This window comes from Cheilinus undulatus, linkage group 24, assembly GCF_018320785.1.
Source record: "Cheilinus undulatus linkage group 24, ASM1832078v1, whole genome shotgun sequence".
Taxonomy (NCBI): domain Eukaryota; kingdom Metazoa; phylum Chordata; class Actinopteri; order Labriformes; family Labridae; genus Cheilinus; species Cheilinus undulatus.
In genome coordinates, this window is record NC_054888.1 from 11,522,324 (window position 1) to 11,542,987 (window position 20,664).

The window sequence follows — 20,664 nt, forward strand, 5'->3', positions numbered from 1 at the left end:
GCTCTTAGTGAGTCTGTGTTTGTTATATTTCTGAGACATAAGTGACAAAAACGATTGTTTTCTCCTAGATAACAGAAAGGGAGCTGAAGCCCGGCGGAGCCAACATCCCCGTCTCAGAGAAGAACAAGAAGGAGTACATCGAACGGATGGTGAAGTGGAGGATAGAGCGAGGGGTGGTGCAGCAGACGGAGAGCCTGGTCCGAGGTTTTTACGAAGTGGTGGATGCCAGGCTGGTGTCAGTGTTTGATGCCAGAGAGCTGGAGCTGGTGATTGCCGGCACAGCGGAGATCGATTTATCAGACTGGAGGAACAACACAGAGTACAGAGGAGGTATGGATGACTCAGCAGCCATATTAAGACATACAGAATATGTGCTTCTTTTTCCTGTAACTCTAAACCCTGCTTACAGCATCTAGACCACTGTAGTAGTTTATCATTTATGATTTTAAAAAGATTAAGCTGGCTTTGTTTACTTGAATGTTTTTCCTGCTGTAACATGAAAATGACCTGTTGTGTTTAGGTTACCATGACAACCACATTGTCATCCGGTGGTTCTGGGCAGCAGTAGAGAGGTTCAACAATGAGCAGAGGCTGAGGCTGCTGCAGGTAGGCATATGTATAATGTATGCATGATGGGGAAATATAAAATGAAAGTGATAATGGTAAGGGGGTTACCTTTCTTCATCTTGTCCTTTCTCTCCCTCCCATCTCTCTCTGCCTCTTCAGTTTGTGACCGGGACGTCCAGTATTCCTTATGAGGGCTTCGCTTCTCTGAGAGGCAGCAACGGACCTCGCAGGTTCTGTGTGGAGAAGTGGGGGAAGGTCACCTCACTGCCCAGGTAGACGCATGTCTCACTATGGTTTGGTTTATTGAGTCAACAACTCACTAAATCCCGTGGAGAAACTATACCCATCTTTTACGCTGTATAGCCTAGCTTCCTGCTTCTTAAAGGAGCAATGCAAACTGAAATGACTGGAGCCAAATTCCACTTCTACACTTCTACGCCCCAACTTCAAAAATATTGAAATATCCCTTAAACTTAACTACTGCAGATGGTTCCTGAGCCTTCATTTCCCCACTGTGGTTCAGTACACACAACCACAATCATGGGGGAAGACTGCTGACTTGACAATTATTGACACCCTCCACAAGGAGGGTAAGCCAGAGAAGGTCACTCCTGAAAAAGAAAAAGCCAAACATTTAGAGATGTGACTCCATACTCCTTATTTTACGACTTACATAACCCTTTAGAAGTTAACGTGATCAGTCTGTGATGTTATTTTCTGTCATCTCCCTCCAGAGCTCACACGTGTTTCAACCGGCTCGACCTGCCCCCGTACCCGTCCTTCTCTATGCTGTACGAGAAGATGCTGACAGCCGTGGAGGAGACCAGCACCTTTGGCTTGGAGTGACACCCTCATCTGTCCACCCGGCCAGCTCTGGACTCCTCTCTGATCAACCCTCAAGAACCTTTAGGTTCTGGATTTAAAGCTAAATTTGTGTTTTTGTTTTTAATTTATGGTGGGCTTTATTTCATAGCAGAGGCTGAAAAGACCTTTGAAACACGAAGCTGCACTCTGTTCTATAGAAACGCCCCGTGTACAGAGGTAAACAGTGACTCTTTGTTGCACTTGCACGATTTCACTCCTACTTAGTAACACGCTTTCACCTGTGTGATGTGAGGAATGAAGACCCGCACTGCCTTTGGGACCAGAATCATAACTGCCAGGATTTGATCAACCTGAGACCCTTTTTTCCTCTTTGATACCAGGATTTCAAGTTTAACGTTCACATCAAAGAAGAAGCTAACACTGCCTTCACTGCAGAGGCTGACCAGACGGACCTGTGAGGAGCACAGGCCGTCCAGAACTGCCAGCTTCAGCGACGCCCTCACTGCAGTGCAGCATCTCCTTGTGGCCTGTCCTAGTATCTGCACTAGATGGTGCACTTGTTTCTCAAAGCCTTTTGGGGGAAGCGGCTTTGGTCGAGTTTGTTTGATTTTTCCAGTGAACTTCAGCCCATTTTGCAGGACCCGAACACAAGCTTTGGTAATGTTGTTACAGTATTTTCATCTATGAGAAAAAAAGTGGTTTTCTAATGATGTGGCAGTGACATGTTGTGATTTGAATGTAACTTTATGATGTTGATAGTGTGAAAGAAATTTTGAATCAGTTTGCAAAAAAAAAGAAAAAAAAATCACCACTGAACTTGTGTTAGTAAGGAAATGAAGTTACAGTGTGCAACTGTATCCATTAATGTTGCTTAGGGTTGATTTGAAGCATTGCTTTTCAGAATTTTTCCCAAGAATCTCTCAAAAATATAGCTATATTGAAAAAAATCTTCAAATAAAGATAGAAATATCCAAACAACAGTGGTGGATCTAGAAAGGTTACACTTGAGGGATGTAACACCAACGAAATTAAAGCGTAAGCTAAATTTATCTGATTATTTTCATAGTTTTAGCTTTAATTCTGTTATAAAGTGGCGTCTACAGATGCATCAGTGGTGATTTGCAAACAGTGTGGCAGGAACAGATATCATCAGCTGTTGTTTATCCGTTGTGTCAAATCTAATTACTACTGGCATGTTGCTCCTGAATCAAAAGATATTTTTCACCGTGCCGAGGAAATCACCTGTGTGGTCAAACATGAGAGAAAAAGTTTACTTCCTACAAGTCTTAGTCCTGAAGAAGTAATGAACTTAAAAGGGACCCGACACAATCAGACAAGTTCATCTTGTTTGTGTCTCCCATATGTATATTGAACTTAAAAACTTGATAGATACCCACACTGGTACCGTGACTTCTCTTAGCCATAGCGCTCCTTGCCATTGCTAAGCAGTAACCGCTGTTTCAGGCTGTATTGCTGCTTCATACGAGGCACGAGTTTGCTGTGTGTTGGCTTTGTCTCCCTGCTGCAAAAACTCTGCCATTCCTCCTAAGTTTTACCGCAGTAAAAGTCCCTACAAGTGACTTGATTCAGTGTGCTGCTAGCTTTTCAAAATAAAAGCATTATGTACATACGAAGGCAGTTTTTCCAAAAAAGAAAAAAAAAACCTGCAAAAGTGGGCTTTAACTTTGAAAAGCGCAAACCAGAAGTGTTTTCATGCTGCATCTATCATTATCTGTAACGTGTGCAGAAGTTTGGGGAACAACTTTTTAAACAGATGCATTTTAGCTCGTGGCCTTCATCTGGTTCATCAAGAAGCGGATTTCAAACATATTCTACCGATATTGATGTAAATATTTGCTACAACAATGTATTTATGGCTCAGTATTTATCATCTTCCTGTCTAGTTTGACCGATAACCGCTCGTGGTCCAATGAAAAAATAGAGGAGACCTCAAATCTTAAAATTGAGATGCAGTTTATAAGCTCAAATCACTCAAAATGCAGATATCTAGTGAGTTTTTAGTTCAATATACATATAAGAGATACAAATATCTATCCAACAACATGAACTTGTCTGATCATGCAGGGTTCCTTTAACACTGGTATCAGTAATCGGCTAAACTTTCATGTTAAACATCAGTATCAGCCCAGATTTTTAAAATTAGTGGATCTCTAGTGGTGTCCTTGTATTTTTTTATTACTATTATGATGTTCTCTGTGGCCAGTGTCAGCTTATAAAGTGTATGAGTCAGCTGTTTAACTTCAGTTCATTGGAGGGGTTGGACTTCAACGTCATCTTAGGCTTCAGCGGGTTTGCAGGGTCTGCTTACCCAAAGACAGCCATGGAGTGGTTTACACCTCTCAGGTAGGAAAGTGGCAAGATATTAAAAAAGCTACTTCTGGAGGTAAACATTTAAAGATACAATGATATTTTTAATTTTCTGTGCGTCAAATTGAGCTTCTTTTAGTGGCTGAAGTGTTAATATGTAAGGATGTTTTGTTTTTTCTTTCATGTTGGATTAAAGGAGCATATTTTTTATAAATTAAATGAAAATAATGTATCCTTTTGAGATTCAGATGTCATATGATTTAGGCGAAGCTGCACCTCCACCACAATGCCTCTCTAGATCCGCCTCTGTCTAACATCTGCCATTTTTAATGTAAATGTATGACCAACTCATGGAAGCTGGTTAATCTGAGTTAAGTAATACACATTCTGGCTGTATTAATACTCTTCTTTTTGTTGTTGTTGGCTTATTTCACCTTCAACCTAATAACTAGAAGCTCAGAACGATGAGAGGGTTTTCACGTTTTTGTTCCTATTTCACACTTGTGATGTCGGACACTTATGTAAGGCTGATTTTGATCACACATGCTGTCTGTAAATCTTTCTCTTGACACTGTTGAATTGTTTCTCTGGATTTGCACTCTTGTCTTTTTTTCAGGATTTAATTTAACCACATGCAGCGCTCAAAACAGACCAACGGCAAAGCATGAAAGTTTTAAAGAACAGCTCACCTGTAACAGCTCTCCTCACTCAAATGCACCCCCTCTCCTTGCACTATGAATGTACGCACGCCTTGAACTGCCACTTTGAAGGAAAACTGTCAACATTTAGGCCTAGGTCACCTCAAAATTAGCAGAGCTAACACAATCACCCTGTATGCCTCTATTTAATTTACAATGCAAATAAATGGAAGCTCTTATTTGCCATTTAAAACAAAATACATAAAAGCTTTGGTGGGTTTGGAATCAGTTCTGACTTGCTTAATCATACCAATGAGGTGGTTTTCTTGTGAGGAGTTTTTTTTATCATGCTGATTATAGTGGCCCTATGGAAAGTGGTATACTGTGTAAAACAGCTGTAGGATGCGCTTTAACACCAGTTTTGTCATCTTGAAGTTGCCAGCGTCAAACGCCAAGAAATGCAGACGCCACCATCTCATATTGAAAATCCACTCACTACATTATCTTATCTGATACATGCTGGGATACGTAACGACACAGGCAGAGCGTGTTGTTTCACTATTACGTCTTAGTAAATATGGGCCTCCATTGACTAAACTTATTTAAGACAACATGCTTCAAACTATTTGTTTTCAATCTTTGGAAAATAGTCCTGAACCTGCAACATTTCCTGTTTACACTTTTGGAGAATGTATTCTAAGTCGGTTCATGTCTGGCCTCAGTTTGATCCAGATGAGATCATGATCTTAATTAAGGAATGATTTCCCTCAATGATCGCACTGCCCTCCGTTTGTCTAACCAGAATGTACCAAAGTTTTGAGCTGACTGCCTCACGTCTAACAAGCAACCACTCTTTCTGTACAGACCACCTCACTTTTAGAAATGAATGTTTGTCAGCACTCCTCTCCCTGAAATAAAATGTCATTTCTCTATGCAAGCCGTGTCCTCTTTGCTTTTTCTCCTTTTAACTAAGTTCCAGCTGACCAAGATGGAGTAACTGGCCTCTTTTTAGCTGAAGGATGGTGCATGAGAAGGCCATACTTCTCCAGAGAGGCATGGTCTGATGCCAAAGCTACATAGCCCTGAAAGCAAGCAACTGGGCTACTCTGAGGAAACGGGATGAATGCCATTCTGTTTGGAGTGATAGCACTGTTAGCTAAACGGGAGGATCAGGTCATCCTACATGGCCTGAGGGACGTTTCAGAGGCTGTGGCTATGCTGGATGCCCTCAACACTAACCCAAGGAACTACGTTTGAATAATGATGGTCCAATGGTGACCATTGTTCCCTGGCATAGTCCCCTGGCATGTTGTAGCCCACTTTGCCCCAGGCAAAGACTACAAGAAAGCATCCTGGATGGTTCCCTGGGTTACAACGCTGATTTCAATACAGGAGTCTGTGGGTTTGGACGTCATATTGTGCTGTCTTTGTACTTTAGCAGGTGTACCTAGACTTTAGCCTAATTTTGACTTAGTATAATATGATGTTTTTCGTGACCAATTTTGCAACGACATGCTATACATGATGTTTTCTGACATAATATAGTATCGCCCCAGGCAAAGTCAACAAAGTATCTTCCTGGGTCACAACAATGACTGTGGTCCAAAAGGTTGTAGGTTTGAATCCTGGTGAAACCAACTAAGGTACAAGCTGCAATGGCAAGGGGAGCACATTTTGACATGGTGTAGTTTAAGTTGATTTTAGTCCACAGGCATGTTTTAGACCCTTTTGTCCCAGGCAAAGTCTATGGAGAAGCATCCTGGATAGCTCAGTGGATTACAACACTAACTCTGGTGCAGCAGGTCGGGTGTTTGAATCCTGATCAGGGGACCATTGATGAAAGTCTAGCAACTATACCTACAAATGATGAGGCAGCCACTTTTGACATATGATCCTTTAGTTCCCAGGCATGTTTCAGTCGGTAAAACCTTAGACAAAGTCTGCAGAGAAGCATCCTTGATAGTTCACTGGGCTACAACTCTAGCTCTGGTGGAAGAGGTGAGTGTCCAGGTACTTAACCAGCTAGGGTACAATGATGCTACAGCGAAGGGAAGCCAGGATGCCAGATTAATGTGTGAGTGAGTTTATCACCCCCACTCATTGAGTTTAGTAGGACAGGACAACAAGATATGGACAGCTGACCTGAGAGAGGATCGTGGCGTCACTGAGCTCCTGTTTGCCAAAGCTGAATTGTACTGATGGTTTGGTCATGTTTTAAGAGCTGAGTCTAAAGAAAGAAGGGCAAATCCATCCCACAGGGCACTGCTTGATCCAGGTACCAGCCACACTGAGTTCCAAACCCCAGCCTCTCCCGCCACAGGTGCTCGTGCCCGCTTGAGAGTGTGCTGAACCCACTGCGTCACCAGTACCTGTCACACAAGGGGATTTTCTCCTTGCCCTTTTATCTTCTTCATTTGGGATGTTGAACTTTAAAATTCACAACTTCTACCCTAATACTTCCAGAGGTTTACCCGTCTCACTTTGAACTCAAGTTCTCACCAAACTGTGGAGGAACTCAATCCAGCATCGTCCTGATTACCAGGCAGCCTGCTCTTTCCTGAGGCCACAGAGAAAGAGACTTGCTGAAGTCTTCCAAACATTTTTACATTCCCCATTTAGACTCAAATCTTGAAAACAGACCAGGCCATGGTAAGACTTGAACCTGCAACCTTCCGATTCCCAAGCAGTCCTTTATCTCACTAGCCTAGAGAAACAGACACTTCCAGTGGTCTTCCAGGGGTTGCCTCTTCTGTGTTTGGAGTCAAAGCTTGAAAATTGCCACAAAGCCATGTTAAGATTTAAATCCACAACCTTCAGACTCCCAGACAGACCTCTACCCCGAAGCCCACTTAAACAGACACCTGCTATCATTTCCTAAAGACTTTCCCTTCCATCTTTATACTCAGCTCTTAAAAACATGCCCAAACCATGGGAGGACTTGAACCTGCAACCTCCTGAATCTCAAGCAGCCCCCATTTGTCTGAACAACTTTTCGCAACAACATGCTATAACATGATGTTTTTGCAACATTTCTACATAGTATGACGTTTTTCATGACCATTTTTACAACTACATGCTATAACATGATGTTTCTTGCAAATTTTAAAACAGTATAAAATGACCTTTTTAATGACCAATGTTGCAAACCACATGCTTTAACATGAAGTTTTTGCAAATTTCTACATAGTATAATATGACGTTTTTGGTGACCATGCCATGGCATCATGGTTTTTATAAATTTTTACACAGTATAATATGACATTTTTCATTACCATTTTCATGACAACATGCTATAACATGACGTTTATTGCAAATTTCTACATAGTATAATATGACGTTTTTCATGACCAATTTTACGACTACATACTATAACATGACGTTTCTTGCAAATTTCTATATAGTATAATGTGACATATTTCATGACCAATTTTACAACTACATGCTATAACATGATGTTTTTGCACATTTCAACATAGTATAATATCATGTTTTTCATGACCAAATATGAGACGACATGCTATAATATGACATTTTTTGCAAATATTGACCTAGTATAATATGATGTTTACATGACCATTTTTAAGACTATATGCTATAACAGTACTATTTTGGAGATTTGACCTTGTATAATATTATGTATTCATGACCAATTTTGCAACAACATGATGTTCTTGCAAATTTCTACGCAGTATGACATTTTTCATGACCAATTTTGCAACATGTTATAACTTGACGTTTCTTGCAAGTTTCTACTTAGAAAAATATGATGTTTATCATGACCATTTTTAAGACTACATGCTATAACATGACGTTTCTTGCAAGTGTTTACACAGTATAATATGATGTTTTTCATGACTAATGCTTCAACAACATGCTATAACATGATGTTTTTGGAAATTTCTACGTAATATAATATGATGTTTTTCATGACCATTTTTGTGATGACATGCTATAATATGACATTTCTTGCAAATTTTTACACAGTATAATACGACGGTTTTCATGACCAATTTTAAGACTACATGCTATAACATGACGTTTCTTGCAAGTGTTTACACAGTATAATATGATGTTTTTCATGACTAATGCTGCAACAACATGCTTTAACATGATGTTTTTGCACATTTCTACATATTATAACATGACATTTTTCATGACCATTTTTGTGATGACATGCTGTAACATAATGTGTCTTTTAAATTTTTTACATGGTATGATATTATGTTTTTCATGACCAATTTTGCAACACCATGCTATAACATGATGTTTTTGGAAATTTCTACACGGTATGAAGTGTTTCATGGTCATTTTCGTGACGACATGCTGTAACATGACGTTTCTTGTAAATATCTATATAGTATAATGTGACATTTTTCATGACCAATTTTTTAAACTACATGCTATTACATGACGTTTTTGCAAATTCAACATATTATAATATGATGTTTTTTAAGACCAGGTATGAGACGACATGCTATAACATGACGTTTTTTTGCAAATATTGACCTAGTAAAATATGTGATGTTTACATGACCAATTTTGCAACAACATGCTATAACATGACGTTTCTAGCAAATTTTTACACAGTATAATATGACATTTTTCATGACCAATTTTGCAACAACATGCTATAACATGACGTTTATTGCAAATTTCTACATAGTATAATATGACGTTTTTCATGACCAATTTTACGACTACATACTATAACATGACGTTTCTTGCAAATTTCTATATAGTATAATGTGACATATTTCATGACCAATTTTACAACTACATGCTATAACATGATGTTTTTGCACATTTCAACATAGTATAATATCATGTTTTTCATGACCAAATATGAGACGACATGCTATAATATGACATTTTTTGCAAATATTGACCTAGTATAATATGATGTTTACATGACCATTTTTAAGACTATATGCTATAACAGTACTATTTTGGAGATTTGACCTTGTATAATATTATGTATTCATGACCAATTTTGCAACAACATGATGTTCTTGCAAATTTCTACGCAGTATGACATTTTTCATGACCAATTTTGCAACATGTTATAACTTGACGTTTCTTGCAAGTTTCTACTTAGAAAAATATGATGTTTATCATGACCATTTTTAAGACTACATGCTATAACTTGACGTTTCTTGCAAATTTCTACGTAGTATAATATGACGTTTATCATGACCATTTTTAAGACTACATGCTATAACATGACGTTTCTTGCAAGTGTTTACACAGTATAATATGATGTTTTTCATGACTAATGCTTCAACAACATGCTATAACATGATGTTTTTGGAAATTTCTACGTAATATAATATGATGTTTTTCATGACCATTTTTGTGATGACATGCTATAATATGACATTTCTTGCAAATTTTTACACAGTATAATACGACGGTTTTCATGACCAATTTTAAGACTACATGCTATAACATGACGTTTCTTGCAAGTGTTTACACAGTATAATATGATGTTTTTCATGACTAATGCTGCAACAACATGCTTTAACATGATGTTTTTGCACATTTCTACATATTATAACATGACATTTTTCATGACCATTTTTGTGATGACATGCTGTAACATAATGTGTCTTTTAAATTTTTTACATGGTATGATATTATGTTTTTCATGACCAATTTTGCAACACCATGCTATAACATGATGTTTTTGGAAATTTCTACACGGTATGAAGTGTTTCATGGTCATTTTCGTGACGACATGCTGTAACATGACGTTTCTTGTAAATATCTATATAGTATAATGTGACATTTTTCATGACCAATTTTTTAAACTACATGCTATTACATGACGTTTTTGCAAATTCAACATATTATAATATGATGTTTTTTAAGACCAGGTATGAGACGACATGCTATAACATGACGTTTTTTTGCAAATATTGACCTAGTAAAATATGTGATGTTTACATGACCAATTTTGCAACAACATGCTATAACATGACGTTTCTAGCAAATTTTTACACAGTATAATATGACATTTTTCATGACCAATTTTGCAACAACATGCTATAACATGACGTTTCTTGCATATTTTTACACAGTATGACGTTTTTCATGACCAATTTTGCAACAACATGCTATAACATGACATTTCTTGCAAATATTTCTACACAGTATAATACGACGTTTTTGATGACCATTTTTGTGATGACATGCTATAACATGATGTTTTTGCACATTTCTACACAGTATAATATGACGTTTTTCATGACCAATTTTGCAACACCATGCTATAACATGACGTTTCTTGCAAATATTTCTACACGGTATAATACGACGTTTTTGATGACCATTTTTATGACTACATGCTATAACATGACGTTTTTGCACATTCAACATAGTATGATATGACGTTTTTAATGACCATTTTTGTGATGACATGCTATAACATGACATTTTTTGCAAATATTGACCTAGTATAATATGATCTTTACATGACCAATTTTATGACAACATGCTATAACATCACTATTTTGGAAAGTTTGACCTTGTATAATATTGTGTTTTCATTACCAATATTGCAACACCATGCCATAACATGATGGCTTTTTTCAGATTTAGACATTGTATAGTGTGTTGTTTTCATGACCAATTTTTCGCAAGGACATGCTATAACATGAGGTTTTTGCAAATTTTCACACAGTATATGACGGTTTTCATGACCAATTATGCAACAGCATGCTATAACATGATGTTCTTGCAAATTTCTACACAGTATAATATGATGTTTTTCATGAACAATTTTGCAACGATTTGCTACAACATGATGTTTTTGCAATTTCTACATAGTATTATATGACGTTTATCATGACCATTCTTGTCATAACAGGCTATAACATGACGTTTCCTGCAAATATTTACACAGTATAATATGACGTTTTTCATGACCAATTTTGCAACAACATGCTATAACATGACGTTTCTTGCAAATTTTTACACAGTATGACGTTTTTCATGACCAATTTTGCAACAGCATGCTATAACATGATGTTTTTGCACATTTCTACATAGTATAATATGACATTTTTCATGACCATTTTTGTGATGACATGCTATAACATGATGTTTCTTGCAAATTTTTTATACATTATAATATGATGTTTTTCATGAACAATTTTGCAACACTAGGCCATGGCATTATGGTTTTTGTAAATTTTTACACAGGAAAATATGATGTTTTTCATGACCATTTTCGTGATGACATTCTGGAACATGACGTTTCTTGCAAATTTCTATATAGTATATTGTGACATTATTCATGACCAATTTTAAGGTCTACATGCTATAACATGATATTTTTGAAAATTCAACATAGTATAATATGATGTTTTTCATGACCAGGTATGAGACGACATGCTATAGCATGCCATTTTTTGCAAATATTGACCTAGTATAATATGATGTTTACATGACCAATTTTATGACAACATGCTATAACATTACTATTTTGGAAAGTTTGACCTTGTATAATATGATGTTTTCATGACCAATTTTGCAACACCATGTTATAGCATGATGGTTTTATCAGATTTGGACATTGTATAGTGTGATGTTTTCATGACCAATTTTTCGCAACAACAAATTTTGCAACACCATGCTATAACATGATGTTTTTGCAAATTTCTACACAGTATAATATGACGTTTTTCATGACCAATTTTGCAACAACATGCTATAACATGACGTTTCTTGCAAATTTTTACACAGTATAATATGACGTCTATCATGACCAATTTTGCAACACCATGCTATAACATGATGTTTTTGGACATTTCTACATAGTATGATATGACATTTTTCATGACCATTTTTGTGATGACATGCTATAACATGACGTTTCTTGCAAATTTTTACACAGTATAATATGACGTCTATCATGACCAATTTTGCAACACCATGCTATAACATGATGTTTTAGGAAATTTCTACATAGTATAATATGACATTTTTCATGACCATTTTTTGATGACATGCTATAACATGACATTTTTTGCATATTTCTACATAGTATAATATGACTTTTTTTCATGACCATTTTTGTGATGACATGCTATAACATGACGTGTCTTGCAAATTTTTACACAGTATAATATGATGTTTTCATGACCAATTTTGCAACACCATGCTATAACATGATGTTTTTGCAAATTTCTACACAGTATAATATGACATTTTTCATGACCATTTTTGTGATGACATGCTATAACATGACATTTTTTGCATATTTCTACATAGTATAATATGACTTTTTTTTCATGACCATTTTTGTGATGACATGCTATAACATGACGTTTCTTGTAAATTTTTACACAGGAAAATATGATGTTTTTCATGACCAGGCATGAGACGACTGCTATAACATGACATTTTTTGCAAATATTGACCTACTATAATATAATGTTTACATGACTAATTTTATGACAACATGCTATAACATTACTATTTTGGAAAGTTTGACCTTGTATAATATATGTTTTCATAGCATGATGTTTTTTTCAGATTTGGACATTGTATAGTGTGTTGTTTTCATGACCAATTTTTCGCAAGGACATGCTATAACATGACGTTTCTTGCAAATTTTTACACAGTATGATATGACGTTTTTCATGACCAAGTTTGCAACAGCATGCTATAACATGATGTTTTTGGACATTTCTACATAGTATAATATGACATTTTTCATGACCATTTTTGTGATGACATGCTATAACATGACATTTTTTGCAAATTTTTACACAGAATAATATGACGGTTTTCATGACCAAGTTTGCATCAGCATGCTATAACATGACGTTTCCTGCAAATTTTTACACAGTATAATATGACTTCTATCATGACCAAGTTCGCAACAACATGCTATAACATGACATTTCTTGCAAATATTTTTACACAGTATAATATGACTTTTTTCATGACCAATTTTGCAACACCATGCCATGGCATCATGGTTTTTGTAGTTTTTTACACGCTATAATATGACATTTTTTATGGCCAGGCATGAGACGACTGCTATAACATGACGTTTCTTGCAAATTTTTACACAGTATGATATGACATTTTTCATGACCAATTTTGCAACGATTTGCTATAACATGATGTTTTTGCAATTTCTACATAGTATAATATGACGGTTTTCACGACCATTTTCGTGACTACATGCTGTAACATGATGTTTCTGCAAATTCAGCATAGTATAATATGATGTTTTTCATGACCAGGTATGAGATGACATGCTATAACATGACATTTTTTGCAAATATTGACCTAGTATAATATGATGTTTACATGACCAATTTTATGACAACATGCTATAACATTACTATTTTGGAAGGTTTGACCTTGTATAATATTATGTATTCATGACCAATTTTGCAACACCATGCTATAGCATGATGGTTTTTTCAGATTTGGACATTGTAAAGTGTGATGTTTTCATGACCAATTTTTCGCAAGGACATGCTATAACATGACGTTTCTTGCAAATTTTTACATGCTATAATATGACATTTTTCATGACCAATTTTGCAACATCATGCTATAACATGACGTTTCTTGCAAATTTTTACACAGTATGATATGACGTTTTTCATGACCAAGTTTGCATCAGCATGCTATAACATGATGTTTTTGGACATTTCTACATAGTATAATATGACATTTTTCATGACCATTTTTGTGATAACATGCTATAACATGACATTTTTTGCAAATTTTTACATAGTATAATATGACATTTTTCATGACCATTTTTGTGATGACATGCTATAACATGACGTTTCCTGCAAATTTTTACACAGTATATGACTTCTATCATGACCAAGTTTGCATCAACATGCTATAACATGACGTTTCTTGCAAATTTTTACACAGTATTATATGACGTTTTTCCTGACTGCTGTTTGTCTGCTGTTATGTTTTATTGGGTTCTGTTTGGTGTGGTTTGTTTGTTTTGTCACATTATGACACAGTTTGGCTTAGTTTTTTTTGTTGCATTGTTGTTTTTTTATTTGTGTATTGTTTGTGTTGTGTTGTTTGTTATTAAAAGAAAACCTTGAGTAAAACCTTCACAAATATTTGAAAAAAATGTCTGAAATGGTTTATGGATCACATCATGTTTTTCTACATCAAAATTTGCAACTTACAAACTTATTTGTAGACATTTCTTATCAAAGTTTCAATTTGACTCAATTAGAAATAGCCAAGTTTTAACTACATAAAGTTTACAATTTGGGTTTCTTTGAGTAAAAATGAATAGAAACATTTAAGTATTTTCACTGAGATTTCTACATTCTTTATATTGGTCGTTTCCAACCCAAACATTTGGGGAACACTGGTCTAGCTGTGCAACTTTTAACAGCTTTTCACCCTCATTTTGTCATAGACAGCTTTTTGATGGAAAATTATCAAGCAAATTATCAAGAAAATAAACCAAGGAAGGATATGTCATTCACATACATGTCAGGCTATGGCCTCTTTTGCACATATATACACTGGATTTTACTGCCTTGTGGACTGCCAAGGATTTAGACTTGCGAGTAATTTTAATACTCCTACTTTTTCATCGGAGCTACCATTGCCTACAACAAGGCTGAGTGTGTGTCTTGCTCACTTACCATCTCGAAGCTGAGGAAAAACATTGCGTCGATGAGAGCAGAGGTCATGGAGAAGAATCATCTCATTGCCGAGTTTTCAACCGTAGCCCCGACCCAGGCCAAGCCACAGAAGCGTGTCTAGGAGGATTCGGAGCCCTCTATGTTTTCGGGCGCGCCACGGAGGTCACCCTCACCTGGACTCGTTGGGCAGGACAAGTGCAATGGGGGCTTGGCGCACTCGCCCGCGGCCAGACATCGACCGGTCCCAGCCGCGGGTCCTCGGTTGAGTCCTCCGCCTCGCTCCTCTGGTGGTGTACGTCCCCGGTCATCTCACGAGTCTGCTGCATGTCCCTCGGTCCTCGTTGTTGGATCACCCATGGTCCGCCACGTGCAGATTAACAGGTGGAGTACCTCTTGCCACCCAGGTGTACTTATTGATATAAAAATTGCCCTCCCACAACTCCTACGTCACCACTCCTCTGTGGTGGCGCATGTGGGATCAAATGATCTGCACGTGATTTCTGGTCCTTCGGCTTCCTCCTCTGCTTAGACATGTTAGCTGGTCTTTTAGCTCCATAAATTAACTCTGAAGTCATTATTTTAGGTGATTTGAATTTGAATTGGCTGATTTCTGCTTCTGATAACCTGAAAGAAGTAGGTGAAAACTTTAGTTTCTCACAACTAATCAAGGTCCCCACCAGGCCAAACCTAAAAGATCCTTCAAAGTCAACCTTGATTGATTTAATTTTAACAAATAGAGCTGACAAAATAACTGACTCTGTAGTATTTGAGCTTGGTTTCAGTGATAACCGTACTATCGCTTGTATTAGAAATACAAAGTTAAAAAGGGATTGTCCTCCCATTATAATTAGTCACAATTTTAAACATGTTTCAACCTTTATAGGAGTGACATTCATGATACTTCTAAAATCCCAGATGTCAACTTGGCTCTTAACCACTTTTGTATTTAGTTTAATTCAGTTGTTGATAAGCATGCACCCTTCAAAAAACACAGAGTGAGAAACAGAAACACTCCCTGGTTCTCAGCGCTGCTGAGAGAGAGAAATGAGGCCTGGACCCTTGCCAGGTGTACTGGTGAGCCCAGTCATTGGGTTCAGTGTAGGTGCCTTAGAAATAAATGTGCCTCCACAATAAGGAAGGCTAAAGTGAATTTCTATTTGATCTGAATCTTTAGTAAATGAGCAGCTCATTTCTTTTAGAATATTCTGTTTTAAGTTCACACCAGTCTGGTTTTAGACAAAAACACAGCACTGTCACAGCTGCCACTCTTGTTTTAAATTACTTTATATCACCTTTGGATAACAGGAAACACTGTGCAGCTTTATTTATTGACCTTTCCAAAGCCTTTGACACTGTTAATCATGCGATGCTTTTAAGTAAGCTTGATACTTTGATAAGAATTCATACTGTTGGTTCAAGAGCGATCTCGTGGGCAGACAGCAGTGTGTAGCACTTGGAAATACAAAATCAGAATTTATTACTCTCACAGATGGTGTTCCACAAGGTTCTGTCCTTGGTCCAGTGCTTTTTACTCTTTATATAAATGATATTGTGTCAGCGGTTTCAAATCATAAAATTCCTCTCTATGCAGATGACACAGTTTTGTATTGCACTGGCTAACTCTCCGGCTGATCTGCCTTTAGTTTCTTTGCACCATCTGCTTGGAACTCTCTGCAGAATATTTTAAAAATCAAAGAACTGGTTACTGTGGGGCATTTCAAATCATTTATGCTGAGTTTCTTGTGCTCTGATTGCACCTGTTTCACTTGACTTTGATGTGCCTTCTCTGATTGATATGATGTATTTTTAACTTGCTAATGTACTTTATATCTTTTGAATATGTTTGATATGCATTTTCATTATTTATATGCTCGATGTCATTGTAAATGAGGGCTCGCCCTCAATGATTTTTGAGTCTAAATAAAGATAAATAAAATAAATAAATAAGCCAAAGTCGTACCAAATGAAGAGCCTGTTTGGAGCCAAAATACTGGCTCTTATTACTGAGCTGAACCAAATGATCCAGATCACTAAAAACAGACGGATTTCCCATCAGACAAGTTAGGCAGGACAGAGATCAGCGGCGGAAACACAAGCAAGACGAGGGTTTTATCACGGTAAACCAGACCACTTGGTGGAAACAGATCAGCTAACTTCAAACAGAGGCTTACTGCTGTTTCTCTGGGAGCTATTTAATTTAGTTTTTAAATTTTGTCCGTCACTACTTTTAGGACTTAAAAGAAGCTCAAAATCAATTTTTTCGTTTTCCAATTTGAACAGTTGCCACAGCCATAACGGCACAAAAAGTTGGCATTTTGATTGCCCTTCTCTATGCAGAAACCACTTCCTGTCCCCTGTCTGGAGTTTTTTTTGCTGACATTACATTATTTGCAAACAACCTACTAAATTATCTGATGGGCTGTTTACAGACACTTTAATCATTTTATAAAAGTTGGGATGTTTTCGCTATTGTACAATTCCTCATTAGCTACTCAGTACTTAAAAGTAAACTCTAAATTAGATACTTTTTACTCATACTTGAGCACAATAGCACCTCGTCCACCTCTGCAAATACTGCAGCAGCAATCTTCTTTGACAGAAGGTTCAGTGTGACAGCAGCGCCCTCTGGTGTGTTTGAGAGGAGTGGAAAAGCTTACAGCACCTGGTATTCCCAGGCGGTCTCCCATCCAAGTACTAACCAGGCCCGACCCTGCTTAGCTTCCGAGATCGGACGAGATCGGGCGTGTTCAGAGTGGTATGGCCGTAAGCGAAGGAGAAGAAATCAATGAGACCTTTTATAGATCCTGTTAAAGTAATTTAAGAATTTCAGTATAAAGGAATATGGATGTATTTTAATAAAAATGGAGAAGAACCTTTGAATACAGTGAAAGGGTTTCTCTGCGTGAAAGAAAGGAGCCTTCTTTTACAGTGGTGGATGAATAATTCTTCATGTGATTTATAATATGAAACTGTAGTATTAATGGTACCCACGCTGTCTTCTTAGTTTCAATTACTATAAATCTGTGTACATTTGTGCCAATTTAAACTGACATAAATGGAAAAAGTCACACTAAGTTATTGATCAACTATCTTCATAAAGCCTTTTTGGTTCCATGTCCTTCGCTTACGGCCATACCACCCTGAACACGCCCGATCTCGTCCGATCTCGGAAGCTAAGCAGGGTCGGGCCTGGTTAGTACTTGGATGGGAGACCGCCTGGGAATACCAGGTGCTGTAAGCTTTTTCCTTTCTCTCAAACACACACCAGAGGGCGCTGCTGTCACACTGGACACACTGTCAAATCATGCTATATCTTTTTACAGCTCTGATAACCTTTTTCCTACGGAAGAGTATTAGGGCCACTGAAAAAAAAACTGAGACGAATTTTTTTTTTCACTTGTGAGAAAAAAGTCAGAATTCTGAGATTAAAGTCAGAATTCTGGCTTTAATCTCAGAATTCTGAAAAAAAATTAGACTTTTTTTCATTTGAAGAATAAAGTCAGAATTCTGACTTTTTTTTCTTAGAATTCTGACTTTAATCTCGGAATTCTGACTTTAATCTCAGAATTCTGACTTTTTTCTCAGAATTCTTACTTTAATCTCAGAATTCTGACTTTAATCTCAGAATTCTGACTTTTTTCTCAGAATTCTATTTTTAATCTCAGAATTCTGACTTTTTTCTCAGAATTCTTACTTTAATCTCAGAATTCTGACTTTAATCTCAGAATTCTGACTTTTTTCTCAGAATTCTGACTTTTTTCTCAGAATTCTATTTTTAATCTCAGAATTCTGACTTTTTTCTCAGAATTCTTACTTTAATCTCAGAATTCTGACTTTAATCTCAGATTTCTGACTTTTTTCTCACAAGTGAAGTATTTTTCCTATTTGCTGCATGTCACAGGTCATTAAATGACAACAGTAGAACCCACCCAAAGTAATTCCACACTCTTTAAATGTGTTTTAAAATTTTTTTTTTTTTTTTTTTTTCATGATGGAGGTCGACAATGCCCAGGGAAAAATGCACCAAGGGGCCTTTGGGCAAAAGTATGCTATAAATATGAGGTAAACCTCAAAAGTGTTTTCTCTCAAAGTTTAATATGATTCTCAAGAATGTAAATAAAGGACTGAGAATGACCATAAAATTTAACATATATATTTTTGTATCTCATTTGATGTATTAGGTGTTCTTGGTAACTGATAATCCACATTTTTTTGTCATTTATCAGATTGTATTCAGAAGTTTTATTTATTTGTTTTTTTTATTAATTTATTGATCATATTGATTAGATAAATGTATCATAAAAGTATGTATCAAATATGATACAACAGGCTTTAAGGGGTTAATTTTTGAAATAACTTTTGAGGTATACCTCACATTTGATGCAGAGAATTGTTTTGATTGGAGGATTATCATGGAGTTATGTTGCTGTAATGTAAGAACCTGTGTTGCAGCAAGTTTGTATGAGCAGACAGCAGATACCTCTGTTTTCCATGAAGATATTTGCATTCATTACATTTTAGAAAATCATGCTTTTACAAATATTTTTCATCTGTTTTTCATGCATTTATTTGCATGTGTTGTTTGTAGACAAACTTAAATCAGAGCTAAGATCATAACAATTACACACGAAAAAGTATTTTTATCATTACCAGGTGACTGATAAAATGTTTGATATTTAGGATGAGTTTGGCTGCATCGCCGCCTGCAAAGTCCCTCTATGGCTCCCTCTGCTGGTACTTAAGGGTAACAAAACCTCCACACCTGCTTTTGCAGATAATCCTGGAGATTCTCTCAGCTTTTAAACTGCATCAGAATAGAGAACAGAGCGAGATCGTCTCCATTCACGTGTGGCCGTATCTAAATTCACAAACGAGCTGAACAGAATCTATAAAAAGCCTTTTTGGTTCCTTGTTCTTCGCTTACGGCCATACCACCCTGAACACGTCCGATCTCGGAAGCTAAGCAGGGTCGGGCCTGGTTAGTACTTGGATGGGAGACCGCCTGGGAATACCAGGTGCTGTAAGCTTTTCCACTTCTCTCAAACACACACCAGAGGGCGCTGCTGTCACACTGGACACTGTTATAAAACAGGATTTCAGCTTTTTGCCGGATCTGATGGAGCTTTTTTCTGTCCTTTATGCTTTAATATTTCTTGAAATAAGTTAAGGAAATCATCTTAAGGATGGACCTCAAAAAGCTGTAAAATATGAGATCCATAATCGAAGGACAGGGATGCTAGTAAAGGTCTTTTAAAGATAGTTTTACATTCTGTGGTTAGGGATTTATGTCATATAAATGATAGATGATGAGGCTTTATTTCTCTACTACAGTAAGTGGAGGGCCCTTCTTTCACGCAGAGAAACCGTATCACTGTCTTCAGAGCTTCTTGTCCAGGATTTCATTATGTTGAAATTCATAACTTAGTTCAACAGCATCTATAAAACAACTTCTTGGTTCCCGTTCTTTCGCTTACGGCCATACCACCCTGAACACGCCCGATCTCGTCCGATCTCGGAAGCTAAGCAGGGTCGGGCCTGGTTAGTACTTGGATGGGAGACCGCCTGGGAATACCAGGTGCTGTAAGCTTTTCCACTCAAACACACACCAGAGGGCGCCACCTCTCTCCGCATGGTCCAGCTCTAATAAATTTCTCTCA

At 37.0% G+C, this 20,664-nt stretch overlaps 1 protein-coding gene, 1 long non-coding RNA gene, 3 other non-coding genes and 1 pseudogene across 5 annotated transcripts in view; 4 read left to right on the forward strand and 2 right to left on the reverse strand.

The window, feature by feature from the left end:
- The window catches only part of hecw2b (HECT, C2 and WW domain containing E3 ubiquitin protein ligase 2b), a 47,960-nt gene extending 42,681 nt beyond the window's left edge, over nucleotides 1-5,279 (forward strand). The window contains exons 27-30 of the mRNA XM_041782285.1: nucleotides 69-330; nucleotides 521-606; nucleotides 727-839; nucleotides 1,302-5,279. Coding sequence (XP_041638219.1) covers nucleotides 69-330; nucleotides 521-606; nucleotides 727-839; nucleotides 1,302-1,413 — 573 coding nt within the window. The 3' untranslated portion in view covers nucleotides 1,414-5,279. The remainder of the gene's footprint in view (nucleotides 1-68; nucleotides 331-520; nucleotides 607-726; nucleotides 840-1,301) is intronic.
- LOC121506468 lies at nucleotides 167-15,348 on the reverse strand. The gene is made up of 3 exons (XR_005991656.1): nucleotides 15,008-15,348; nucleotides 676-800; nucleotides 167-301 (listed from the first exon to the last, which is right to left on the reverse strand). It is a non-coding gene; the product is annotated as an uncharacterized LOC121506468 (long non-coding RNA).
- A 2,309-nt stretch (nucleotides 15,349-17,657) lies between these two features.
- On the reverse strand, nucleotides 17,658-17,776 carry LOC121506537. Its single transcript, XR_005991664.1, has one exon. It is a non-coding gene; the product is annotated as a 5S ribosomal RNA (ribosomal RNA).
- Nucleotides 17,777-18,129: 353 nt separating this feature from the next.
- On the forward strand, nucleotides 18,130-18,248 carry LOC121506536. The gene has a single exon (XR_005991663.1). It is a non-coding gene; the product is annotated as a 5S ribosomal RNA (ribosomal RNA).
- A 1,677-nt stretch (nucleotides 18,249-19,925) lies between these two features.
- On the forward strand, nucleotides 19,926-20,034 carry LOC121506546 (annotated as a pseudogene).
- Nucleotides 20,035-20,475: 441 nt separating this feature from the next.
- On the forward strand, nucleotides 20,476-20,594 carry LOC121506547. Its single transcript, XR_005991673.1, has one exon. It is a non-coding gene; the product is annotated as a 5S ribosomal RNA (ribosomal RNA).
- The last annotated feature ends 70 nt before the right edge of the window (nucleotides 20,595-20,664 follow it).